This window comes from Desmodus rotundus, chromosome 12 (assembly GCF_022682495.2).
Source record: "Desmodus rotundus isolate HL8 chromosome 12, HLdesRot8A.1, whole genome shotgun sequence".
NCBI classification, from domain to species: domain Eukaryota; kingdom Metazoa; phylum Chordata; class Mammalia; order Chiroptera; family Phyllostomidae; genus Desmodus; species Desmodus rotundus.
In genome coordinates this window covers 50,527,164-50,540,764 of record NC_071398.1, presented here as the reverse complement: position 1 = coordinate 50,540,764, position 13,601 = coordinate 50,527,164, and the positions used below count along the sequence as shown (strand labels likewise).

The 13,601-nt window shown below is 45.8% G+C and overlaps 2 protein-coding genes across 2 annotated transcripts in view; both read right to left on the bottom strand.

Moving 5' to 3' along the window:
- Positions 1-13,601, bottom strand: part of LOC112313489 (zinc finger protein 585A) — a 97,276-nt gene that overhangs the window by 5,033 nt on the left and 78,642 nt on the right. The window lies entirely within an intron of this gene.
- Positions 102-13,432, bottom strand: LOC139440429 (zinc finger protein 300-like). The gene is made up of 4 exons (XM_071219975.1): positions 13,329-13,432; positions 11,645-11,713; positions 5,789-5,984; positions 102-157 (listed from the first exon to the last, which is right to left on the bottom strand). Exons 2-3 carry the CDS (start codon positions 11,690-11,692, stop codon positions 5,793-5,795), a joined length of 240 nt encoding a protein of 79 aa, XP_071076076.1. The 5' UTR covers positions 11,693-11,713; positions 13,329-13,432; the 3' UTR covers positions 102-157; positions 5,789-5,792.

The window sequence follows — 13,601 nt, the reverse complement described above, 5'->3', positions numbered from 1 at the left end:
CACCCCACCCAGTCACCCTGTGTCCCTGCTCCTTCACAGGTGTAACCCCGGGCACCATTCCTCGTGGGTCCTTCTGCAATAACCACAACAGACGGTCTGTCTTCCCAATCATCCTCCTGTGGGTCCGATTCTTTTGCGTCAGGTCTAGTCTCCACATCTGAGGGAGGGGAAAGAGATGACGACAAACATGTAGTTAACCACGCTGGGAGGGAGGACCTTCCCAAAGCGCCACAAGGCACATCCTAAGAGCAGGGGACAGCCTGTCATGGGGACAGAGAGAGAAGGGAGGCCGTGATTTGACACAGTGAGGTCGAGGGAGGTGAGTAGAGAATAAGAACTGTCCCCTTGGGAGTGGGTACAAAGGTGGACAGCACAGCTCAGATGGGAAGACAATCCCAATCCCCTCCTATAGATTCCTCCATTTCTGTTTCCACCTAGGGGCTACTCTGAGTTCCAGACTGCACATGGACATCAAGGTTCCTCCCAACATTAAAAACTGTGAGATCTTATGCAAAAATCTCATTTAAAAAAGGAGCACGGAGCCCTCCATCACAGGAGGCCACAAAGATCGGAGTGGTAAGTAGCTGTACCCCTACCCCCATTTAAGGCCCCACTGGCCCCACAACAAGTGAGTTTGAGACCCCTCCCCTGAATCCTGAGACCCCAGGTTTCAGTCTCTATGCGGACACCTCCTAAATGGATGCCCCTGTCCAGACCCCCTTTCTCATCTCTGCTAAAGAATAAACCAAGGCCTAATAAATAAATAAATAAAACAGGGCCTCCTTCTCTGTTGTGCAAACCTAACACACTGGATGCAAACCAGTGATCTAGGAACCTCCAGTCCCCAATAACAGAAACGAGAAAAGACCTATCAAAGTAACTTAGCAAAATAAGACAGACCATTATGACCTGTACCATATGATTCCACTCATGTGAGGCAAACAGAACTGTCAAAGTGACAGAGGCAGAAAGTAGGACGAGGGTGCCAGGAACAGGGGCGGGGGATGTGACGTTGCTCATTAGAGGAGACGGATCGTCAGTTGGGGATGAATAAGTGTCCTGGTGGTGGATGGTGGTGATGGTTGAACAATAACATGATTACATATCAAGCCATGGAACTGTGCATATAACAATAGTTAAATGGTCAGAAACAAAATAGTTAAACAGTTAATTTAATCTTATGTCTGTTTTGCAACCATTAAAAAAAATATTTTGCCCTGGCTCGTGTGGCTCAGTGGACTGAATGCCAGTCTGAGAACCAAAAGGTCGCTGGTTCTATTCCCAGTCAGAGCACAAGCCTGGGTTGTGATCCAGGTGCCCAGTTTGGGGCTTGCGACAGGCGACCAATATATGTATCTCTCACATACTGATGTTTCTCTCACTGTGTTTCCCTGTCTTCCCAGTCTCTAAAAATAAATAAATAAAATGTTTAAAGAAAATAAAGAAATTTTCCTATAATTAAAAAATAAGATTTATCAGTCATCCTTGACTCACCCATCCCCTCCCACCATCCAGACTGTTAACAAATGCCACCGCACAGGAGAACAACTTGAACTGGACCAGACCAACGCACCATCACTGCTGCCAACGCAGCAGCCTCCCCCACTCTGTACAACCCACTGTCCACTCTGCGGAAAGAGGAGCTCAGAGCCGGACCAAACCCTCCAGCACCTTCCCGGTACCCTGGGGGTCACAGGCAACGCCTTCCTACTCTTCTGACTCCTCTATGCCATCCAGCCCCACTCATCCTTGTTTCCCTTTGATTTCCTCATCCATGCCCAGTGCTTTCCGCCTCAGAGCCTTTGCACCTGCCTTTCCCCCAGCCTTCCCATGGGCGCTCATCCTCAAGCCTCAGTGAGCCTTTGACCCCCACAGGGAGGCCCTTTCTGTCCACCCTGCTGTGGAAAGGAAGATCCCACCTGCCATTCTCTCGCCAACATCATTGTGAGTGACCATTATAGTGCTCTTCCTCCTTCTACCCACTGCCTGCTCCTGCAGTGGGGGGTGAGCTCTGTGAAGGCAAGAGCCTCACTGGTCCCCAGCTCATACAGTTTTCAGCACACGGAAGGCACCTGATAAACCTTCACCGAGTGTCGGCCATGTGCTGGCATGGTACAAAGTAGCCCACACTGCACGTGAGTAGTTGCTGGTAAGATTATACTCACTTTACAGATGCTGAAACCAAGGCTTTGAGAATTGAGCAACAGCCAAAATGTCACCCAGCAAATTTGATCACGTTAACAAACACCTGGGTCACTATCTGGCCCCTGTAACTATCTTATCCTGGGGGAAAGGATTATGAGAAGTATGCAAGGTAGAAAGAGTAGAAAGACCTTGGATTCATGACCTGAGGTGTGGGGGAGATGCCGGATGTCAGAGCAGGTGGTGGCTTGGGACATGGAGGCTGGAGGTAAGTTTCCAGAGGGAGGAGGGAAGGAGGGTGACGGTGGGTGTGTTTGGGGCCCATGGGTCTGAGACACACTGGGGACATAACTGGCCTGCAGCTGCACAGACTGGAGAGAGGAGTCTTGGTTGTGAACACGCTCAGAAACGCAATCCCCAAAGAAAGTAATTGAAAAATTGGACTTCATCAAATTACAAACTTCTCATCAACAAACAGTGCTGGGGCACCTGGGTACGTACATTCAAAAAAGCAACGACATGTGATCAAAGGTGACATGACTTTGGGTGGTGGGCACACAATGTAATATACATATCAGTCATCATCGAAATGTACACTTGAGAGCTATATGATCCTATTAGCCAATGTCACAATAAATTTAATTTAAAATAAAAACAGTGACACTAGCCCCTTTTTACATCATTCACAACAATTAACTCAAATTTGACCAAAGACCTAAATAAATAGCTAACATTCTAAAACTTGTAGACAAAACAAGAGTAAGCCTTCATGGCCTTTAGTTAGGCAATGGTCCCTCAGATATAACACCAAAAGTACATACAACAACAAAATAAACTGGACTCCATCAATATTAAAAAAGTTGGCTTTTCAAATGATGCTATCTAGGAAGAGAAAAAACTACCCACAGAGTGGGAGAAATAGTAGGAAAGCACATATCTGATAAAAGACTTAGAGAAAGAATTAACATCAAAAGAATATGTACAGAACTTTCAGAACTGAATGATAATGAAGCAAACCACCGAAGTGAAAAAAAAAGGCAAAAGACTTGAACCAGACATGTCACCGAAGAGAACATACTGATGGCAAATAGTCACCTGAACAGGTTCTCAGTATCAGATCAAAGGTGGAATGTGGTAAGACTGCGCACCAACGAGAATGGCTACCATGAGAAAGACTGAAGTTGTTCAGTTTTGATAAGCACACGAATCAATGCAATACCTGGTTCGCGGTGGTGGAATTAAAAAATGAGAGAGCTAGGGAAAGAATGCGGCAGGCGGAAAACTTGGGAAGAAAAGAGCAGTAATCCCTTCCACAAGAGAACATACTTTCTTCCAAGGAACCGCAGTTGTGTGGATGCGGGTAGACTTTTTACACGGGGACAAGTTCTTCCAGCATTTTTACCTGCACGTTCCGAGACAGTCCAGCGCATGGGTCATTTCAGCAGAACCTGCCTTAGGCACTTACCTTTCGTAGCTCAGGCACCCCAAGACAAAAAAAAAAAGCCCAAATGAAAGAACAGATCAAAGCTCCAGAAAAATACAACTAAGCCACAAAGAGATAGCCAATCTATCAGATGCACTGTTCAAAACACTGGTAATAAGGAAACTCACAGAATTGGTTGAATTTGGTCTCAAATTAGATGAAAAAATGAAGGCTATGCTAAGTGAAATAAAGGGGTACCAGAAGAAGAGGAAGACCAAGAAATTGAAAACTTATTTGAACACATAATGAAGGAGAACTTCCCCAGTCTAGCAAAGGAAATAGACTTCTAGGAAGTCCAGGAAGCTCAGAGAGTCCCAAAGAAGCTGGACCCAAGGAGGAACACACCAAGGCACATCGTAATTACATTACCCAAGATTAAAGACAAGGAGAGAATCTTAAAAGACGCAAGAGAAAAGGAGACAATTACCTACAAAGGAGTTCCTATAAGACTGTCAGCTGATTTCTCAAAAGAAACCTTGCAGGCAAGAAGGGGCTGGAAAGAAGTATTCCAAGTCATGAAATGCAAGGACCTACATCCAAGATTACTGTATCCAGCAAAGTTTTCATTTATAATGAAAGGGCAGATAAAGTGCTTCTCAGATAAGGTCAAGTTAAAGGAGTTCATCATCACCAAGCCCTTATTATATGAAATGTTAAAGGGATTTATCTAAGAAAAAGAAGATAAAAAATATGAACAGTAAAAATGACAGCAAACTCACAGTTATTAACAACCACACCTAAAACAAACACAAAAGCAAACTAAGCAAACAACTAGAACAGGAAAGAATCACAGAAATGGAGATCACATGGAGGGTTATCAGTGAGGGAGTGATGGGGAGAGAGGGGGAAAGGGTACAGAGAATAAGTAGCATAAATGGTAGGTAGAAGATAGAAAGAAGATAGAGGGGGAGGGTAAGAATAGTATAGGAAATGTAGAAGCCAAAGAACTTATAAGTATGAATCATGGACATGAACTAAAGGGGGGGAATGTAGGTGGGAGGGGGTGTGCAGGGCAGAGGGGAATAAAGGGGGGGAAATGGGACAACTAATAGCATAATCAATAAAGAGTATGCACCATATGATTCCATATATATAAAATCCTAGAATAGGCAAACTGAACCACAGTGGTGGCTGGGGGACTGAGGGTAGGGGAAAGGAAAGAAAAAGATCTTGGGCTAATGGATGTGTCTGCATCATGACAATTTCCCAGCTGGATATAAATGTCAAAATGCATCAAATCACTTGCTTTAACTAGGTGCAGTAATTGTAGGTCAGTTAAACCTCCACCAAAGGCTGTTAAAGAAATGGGACTGTACACTAATTCTGAAAGTTAGAGGAACAATATTATTCAGGGACATCTCTCTGTGTCAGTGACTACAAAGTTTGCTCATCTTTGAAGAGTGATTTCCATCATATTGCTACATCCTGATTTGTTCAGTCAGCCTTGTAGGTGGGCATCTAGGGCCTTTCTCTAGATTTTTCTTCCTTTGAAAAACTCTGCACACTTAATTAAAGGATTTATTTTAGAAATGAAATCGTGTGAAGCTTGGTTGGTAACACCAAACTGTCTCCCGAAATAGCTGTCAATTCAGGCTCCTAAAATGAGGATACCTTTCCCTACATTTTCATACTACACGCTTGTCTTACTCTTTTATTTCATGCCTCACCAGAGTATATGCTTCCAGAGGGAGGAAATAAATGGGGAGGGACAGGGGGAGAAAGAGAGAAAGATTGATCAGTTGCCTTCTGTATGTGCCCTGCTAGGGTTCAAAGGGACAAGCAAGATATGCACCCTGACAGGGAATTGAATCCCCAATCTTCTGGTGTATGGGAGGGCACTCCAAACAACTCAGCCACAAGCGGCCAGGGCTGGTATTCTTTTCCATGTCTCTGTACCTTATGGTTGGTAATTCTTCAACTAATAGTAATGTTGAAAAATATTTTGTAATGTGTACCTCCATGCATTTCTACATCTGTGAACTGTCTGCTCATCAGCTTGGTACATCTTTCTATTATTCATTGTCTTTTTCTCATTTAATCCTAGGAGCTCTTTATATATTTATAATCCTGACTGTTATACATGCAGTAAACATTCTTCCCAACTTCATCACTTTATTTTTAACTTCCAGTAATTTGAATGTCCTACATGTAAGATATGTCTACCTTTTTATTTCTGTGTCATCCTGAAGTGACAGGCAGGTGGTGAGTAACACAGGGAAGCTGCCACCTTACCCAGCGAGACCAGGTTCCAGTAGACCTCCATCATCACGTCCCTGTACAGGTCCTTCTGCGCAGGCTTCAGCTGCTGCCACTCCTCCTGGGTGAAGTCCACGATCACATCCCTGAATGCCACCAACCCCTGTAAGAGGAAGCGCACACCACTCACCACAGGACTCTCTTCACAGAGGTCAGGAGATGTGGCCTGAAAGGATGAGGGGATCAGGAAGGCACACAGGATGCACCTGACATGGCACCAATAAGGTGCAGCGCTCTGAAGGTCCTGTCCACTCAGTGTCCTTAGTGCCTAAGCACACTGGATGGTCCTCAGCGGGACAAATAAACTATGGGGATGTTCACCAGGAAGACAAAAAACCCACTTAAACAATGGGTAAAGGATCCATGGACTTGAACTAAGGTGGAGGAAATTGCTGGAGGGAAAAGGGATACCAGACACAGAGGGGCAAAGGGGGAAATATTGGGACAACTGTAATAGCATAATCAATAAAATATACAAAAAAAAAGATAAAGAAAACCCTACTTCAATATCAAAAAAAAGAAGAAAAAAACAAGGGCAAGGACTCTGGATAGACACTTGTCCAAAGAGGACATACAGATGGCCAACAGACATATTAAACATACTCGATATCATGAGAGAGCTGCAAACTGAAACCACAGTGAGACAGCACCTCACACCTGTTACACGGAAACCCCTGTAGCTGACCCACAATCTGGTCAATAGCATCATGACAGGTGCCTGAGCTCTAGGGGGTGTCCAGGAAGCTGGAAGGTGTGGTCTATGGCTGGATTTTGGGGGGACAATCTGGGTGGGGGCAGGTGGGTCAATACCTGAGGCTCACATGGTACATGGGAGCACTGAGGATGCTATGCCATGACCCCATGCAAGAAACGAACATGGCTCAGCACTTTGTGGATGACGACAAGATGACATAATGACAATGTCATCACCACAGCAGTAATGACATCTGTTAGTCACTAGGCAATTGCTCTGCACCAGGTGTTAGTCTAAGCCATGTTACGGGTTCAGTTTTGTGTTGAGTTCCTGTGTTGAAGTACCTACCCTCAGCACCTCAGGATGGGACCTGATTGGGAACAGGGTCACTGTAGGTGTAGAGTTAAGATGAGGTCACGAGAAGGTGGCCCCTAAGGCCATAGAACTGATGTCCTTTTAAAAAGGAGAAATTTGGACAGAGAGACATGCAAGCAGGGACATGCCACGTAAGGATGGTAGTGATGGTGCCACGAGCCAGAGGACCAGCAGAAGCTGAAAGTGACACCTGGAACAGACCCTCTATCAGTGCCTTTAGAGGGGGCATGGCCCTGCTGATGCCTTGGTCTCTGACTTCTGGGCCCCAGAACTGTGAGAATAGAATCCTTTTGTTCAAGGATCCCAGCCTGTGGTGCCTTGATACAGCAGCCCCACGCCAAGCTGAGTAATGTATCTGTCAGGGACCACGAATCACAGATCACCGTCCACGAGTGGAGAACTTACCTGCAAACTAGCACCATGTGACAACAGAGCAGTACGAGGCAGTCGGTGGTTAACTGTGTGGGCTCGTGAGCCCATAACCAAATCTAAGCTTTGCCCCACACACCAGCTGTGATGCCTCTGACAACTGTCTTAACCTCTCTGAGCCCCTCTGTTCAATGGACCCCCTAGTAACAATGCCCCCTCTGTAGCTGTTACAAGGTTAAATGAGGTCACATATGTGTGATTCCACAGTGTGGTATGGCTGCAAGAAGTCTCAAAAATGGCAACTAGTGCTCTTATCATTTCATTAATTGGACATTTTATATACACCTTCTATATGTTCCTTATCATTAATACTTAATTTATATAATTACTTGATTGTTCACCCCATTCTTCTTTTGGGAAAACCAAGGAAATAATTTCTTTCTTTTGCAATCCTTTTCCAAAGGTGTTTATTGATTTGAGAAGAGAAAGAGGGGGAGAGGGAAACAGTGACATGAGAAACATCAATCAACTGGCTGTCAAATCTGCCCTGAGCTGGGGATCACACTCACACCCTTCTGTGCACAGGACGATGCTCCAACCACCAGCGCCACACGGCCGGGCAATCATTTTGTTTTTAAAAAAACCACTTTATTGAGGTATGACTGGTGTACTAAAAGCAGCAGGTATTACAGCTACACAATTTGATAAATTTGGAAGTACTGGATTGGCAAAAAAATCCATTACATTTTTTTCTGTACGATGGCTCTAGTAGTGCTTAGTTGTGCCTTTAACTTCATTTGAAACAATTTTGTTAGATTATACCATGAGAGCTGTCACCGCAGTGTGCATTTTATAAAAAACTTATCAAAAAGGGTGAATTTTTGTGCTGCCACTTCAATAACGATGATGGAAGAAAACATGCAACATTTTCGGTGCAATATGCTTTATTATTTCAATAAAGGTAAAAGTTAAACTGAAATGCAAAAAAGATTTGTGCAGTGTATGAAAAGGTGCTGTGACTGATGGAACATGTCAAAAGTGATTTGCGAAGTTCTTGGTACTATCGACATTTTGCCCAAATAATTCTCTGCTGTGGGGCTGTCTTATGCATTGGAAGATGTGGAGCAGCACCCCTGGCCTCCACCCCCTAGAAGCCAGTAGTGGGAGATAGCTGACATACTCAAAGTATCCAAATCAATAAAGATATGGGTGAAAATGAAAAATGTTTCTTTTACTTTACCACTTCTCAAAGTTTCCTCCTGCGCCTCTTTATTGTTGTACTTGTTTGATTTTAATTTTTTAAATATAATTCTTGCTGAAAGTCGTCCCTAAGACTGCCGCCTGGAAGAACTCTCTCAGTGAAATTTTTACCAGTCTCCACGCATCAAGCCCGGGCTGGGACAGACTGACAATCAGAGATGGCCCTGGGCTTCTGGGAGCCCACAATGTACGTCGCAAAGATGTGGGTGGTGAGACAGAGGGTCCCCTGCCTCGGAGGGATTGGAAGATTCCCATAGCAATGGGGCTTTCCCCCAAGTGAACTAATGCCCTCTTGAGCGCTCTGTGGGCACATGACTGAGACCACTCACTCCAGGGCTCCATCTGTTTTGGATTCTTGTCTAATGGCACAAACCACTCACACAAGGAAAACCTCACCCAGTTCCAAAGAGCTGAAATCAGGTTCTGTTTTTATTTAGTTATCGGTCAAGGACATATTTATTGAGTTTAGAGGGAGAGGAAGGCAAGGTCAGAGACAGAGACATCAATCTGTTTGTGTCATGCACATGCCCAACGAGGGACTGAACCATTAAGCTTTTGGTGTGACGATAGGGCTACAACCAACTGAGCAACACAGCTAGGACAGGTTCTTTTTTTAAGAAATATCAGAATGTAATTATGCTAAAAAGAGATTAAGAAAAGGAAACTGAACACCCAAGTCCCAACCACACGGAAATGACCATCAGGAATCCTAAGGAGGAAACCAAGGCAACATCACAGAGAAAGTAACAGTGGAGACATCATGGTGCAGCCACGTTAGAAACAGTCAGATCGTTCCTTAAATGGTTAAATATGCTGTTATCAAAGGACCCATAATTTCTACTCCTACACTTAAGAGAAATGAGAGCCTGAAACAAAAAACTATACATGAACGTTTATAGCAGAATTAGTAATAAAAACCAAAAAGTGGAAACAACCCAAGTGTTACCACCTGATAAATGCACACACACAGGGTCTACCTGTATAATAGATTAGTATACAGCCGTGAAAAAGCACACCTGCTGTAACTCAGAACATCAAAAAACATGATGCTAAGGGAAAGCAGCCAGACACAAAAACCACATGTTGTATGATTCCATTGGTAAGAAATGTCCAGCCCTGAATGGGTGATTCATCTTACTGGAGCTTTGTCTGTAAAAACAAAGGTTGAGGGTACAGTCCCTGTTTGGGGTGCATATGGGAGGCAATCGATCAATGTTTCTTTCACACATGGATGTTTCTCCCCTTCATTTCTCCTTCTATTACCTTCTCTATAAAAATAAATAAAATCTTAATAGAATAAAAACCTAGAAATACTAAGATTCCTGAGGATCAGCAAAGTAAAGGATAATTTGTCTACATAAATGGTGAATAAATATTTTCTTCCTTTAAAAAAAAAGATTTTATTCATTTATTTTTAGAGATAGGGAAGGGAGAGAAAAAGAGGGACAGAAACATCAGTGTGTGGTTGCCTCTCGAGTGCTCCCTGTTGGAGACCTGGCCCACGACCCAAGCATGTGCCCTGACTGGGAGTTGAACTGGGGACCCTTAGGTTTGCAGGCTGGCACTCAATCCACAGAACCATACCAGCCAGGGCCGAATAAATACTTTCTACAAAACAAGCCTCACTAATACCACCAACAATGCTACACAGAAATACATCATGTGACATCAGTTGTCACTTACGGTAAGATAGTGTATACCCCTTGTAATTTCTATTCAATGAGTTAGAATAAGCACTGAACGATGGCCAACGGGAAACATTAGCAGCCCCTGCTGCATGGTAGTGGGAGAATAAATGGTCCCAACCTGTAAATATGAAGACTCTTTCCGGCCTTAAAAATACCCTCCTCAAGGTTCTTGGCAAGGATACGCCCATAATGAAAACATAAAGCCCTGGCTGGTGTGTCCCTGTGGATTGAGCGCCAGCCTGTGAAACAAAGGTCTCCCGTTCGATTCCCAGTCAGGACACATGTCTGGGTTGTGGGCCAGGTCCCAAATGGGGTGTGCAAGAGGCAACCCAGTGACGTTTGTAGCCCACTACAATGTTTCTCTCCCTTTATTTCTCCCTCCCTTATACTCTCACTAAAAAATAAATAAAATCGTTACATACTTGCTTCACCATTCATAATTTAAAAAAAAAAAAGAAAGAGAAGAAAAATCATTCAAAATGCAGGACAAAGATTATTGCTCACCCCTGGCCGATGGTTCAGTCTGAGGAGCATTGTGCCGCACACCAAAAGGTAGCGGGTTTGACCCAGGGTGCGGTTCTATACAACAGATGGACGTTTCTCTCTCACATCTGTATTTCTTCTCTCTCACTCTATCCCTAAAACTCAAAGAAAATATCCTTTAGTAGACATAAAATAAAAAGATTCATGCCTACATGTATATGTGTGTGTATAAAAATAAAAAATATATGTATATGTATAATTTACTGATTTGAGAGATGGAAAGAGAAAGAGTATTGTTCCACTTATTGATGAATTCACCGACTGCTTCTCCTTTGTGCTGTGATCAGGGATGGAACCCACACCTTTGGCGTATCAAGATGGTTCTGTAACTAACTGAGCTACATATGTATATATTTTTTTGTAATGTGTATCTTTTATAGAAGAAAATGTAGAGAATAATACCACAAATAGCTACCCACTAAAACATCATAAAACATCATGATGACAGTCAGGGACACTCATGGGTCCCTCACCAGAGGCATCCTCCTCTAGTCCCCTGGGCATTTAGTGCCCCTGCCTACTTCTGAAGATCCCTCTTCCAGCACATCCTACAAAGGACGTCTGTTACACTCATTCAATATGTTTAAACTGCAACTTCTCAGGTGCCCACGGGTGTCTCCTGACAGCTTCAGGGTAGGACAGCTCACACCTGAGCCATCCTGACCCAGTGGTTCATAAACTGTCAGGACAGTACTCTCCCAACTCAGGGTGGACACAACCCTAGGAGACAGGAAGAGGGGCCTGGGGCCTGAAGGGGAGTGGGCCAGCCATGGGTCATCACTGCCACCAAGCCTGACCCTAAGGAAGGAGGAGCCAGAGGGTGACATGACTCACCAGGAACTCCTTGGTACGCAGATGGGTGGCCATCTTTCCAGTGCCCATGGTGACCCAGGCACGGGCATGCTGTACACAGAGAAAGAAAAAGGCACTGAGAGATCAGGTGAAGGGGTGACCTCAATGCAGACATGACACACCCACCTACTACAAGACCAGCAAACCAGGACAGGCACACATGTTAATAGCGAATGCATGCAGGGGGCCTATGGCATCTTACATCCTGGACTAATGTCCCTGATTTAATCCTCCTGACATCCTGCAATGTGGGGGCTCTTTCTAGGCACCCCAGTTCACAGATGAGGAAACTGAGGCCCAGAAAGATAAGCCATGTGCCCAAGAAGGTAAGGGTGGGATTAGGGTTGGGCTGAGTACATCAGAGTCCATGTGCTTGGTGCACACATCACACTAATACACTGTCACTCCTCCAACACACACACTTGTGCACACACCCAGTCCAATAGTCTGGAGGGAGGAACGGGATGCTCTGCCCCCTCCTCCCTGGCTCTGAGTTACTTAGGAAGCAGAGTGGGCCCAGGTCAGCTGACACCGGTAGGCACACTTGAAAATATTATCATTTATATTGGTATCATAAGAGAAAATGCAAATCTAATCCTGCTTGGACTGTTTTTGTCCTTATGGCAATGCAAACACTACTCCAATTTTACTTTATTTAAAAGGAGGCATGAAGGCACAGTGGCCCTGGAAATAGCATGTGTACTGGGCGAGCAACCACTGAACCCAGAGTGGCCCTAGATCTGTGGCTGCACAGCCAGGGGTGGCAGCTGCTCCTGCTCCTCCTCTTCTATCCTAGCTTTCTGACATTCCCTGACCTCCATGGTTTCTAAGGGGAAACAAGAATTCCCCAGTGTGGGGTGCTTAGGGTGGTGGCTCTGGTACCTGAATGCCTGGGTGTGGAGTTGGATGATTCACTTAAAGTCTCTGAACCTCAATTTCACTATCTGCAAATGGAGATGGTGAGGGTCCCTAACTCAGAGTCACCGGGAGGCCTGTATAATGCCCAGAACGATACTCTGGGCCCCCAACACACTCCCTGAACAATCCACAGTGGTCAGCATGGGGTAGGGTCTCTGACCCTCTTTCTTGACCCCACACCTGGCTACCACACACGTCCTGCCCTCCCAGGGCCAGGGGAGGCTCTGAGGGCAGGAAGGAGATGGGCTCTGACTACAGCAGGGAGGCAGCTCCGCCAGGCCCGCCTGTCCAGGAGGGCCGTCTTCTCCACGCTCTAGGTAGGGCACCCCTGACACACCCACCCACGTGTAAGCCATGCCCAGAGACAGAGGCCCAGGCGCACAAAGACAGGGAAAGGCTTGGACAGAACAGGCGCACCCCACACGCACTGTCACCAGAAACCCAGGCAGGCTCAGAGGAAGAGGCCACACACAGGTGGACACCTGGACGGCGCCCTCACAGGGAGACCCCGCGGACGGAAATAAAGGCTGACACGTACAGAGATGTGGACACTGAGGACGCCGGAGAGGCCAAGGCAGGCAGCCGACACACACACACGAGCGAAGGCGAAAAACTAGCCTCCCGGACACACGCAGTGTTACACCACAAGACACAAAGAGACCGCCCGGGAGTCTCAGTCCAACACACAAACACACACACACAGCCACAGGCAGCACCTTCAACCCCACGACCACGCCCAGATGCGCACCCAGTGTCGTCGCGTCTCGGTCTGGTCCCCGCAAAGGCCACGCAGCACCCCCACAATTCGAGTAGCGTCACGTAGGACCCACTGACAGCATTGCGCCTGCGCGGATCGGCTACTACACTTCCCAGAACCCCGCGCGCCGACATTGCGTCCTCACCTGGCTCCCGGGGAGTGAGAGCAGCTGAGCGGATTCGAGCCTGTGGGGCGGTCCAAAGGCTCCTTGTCCCAGAAGCCCCTGAGGCACAAGAGCTCGAAGGCGGGGTTCGCGAGAGGTCC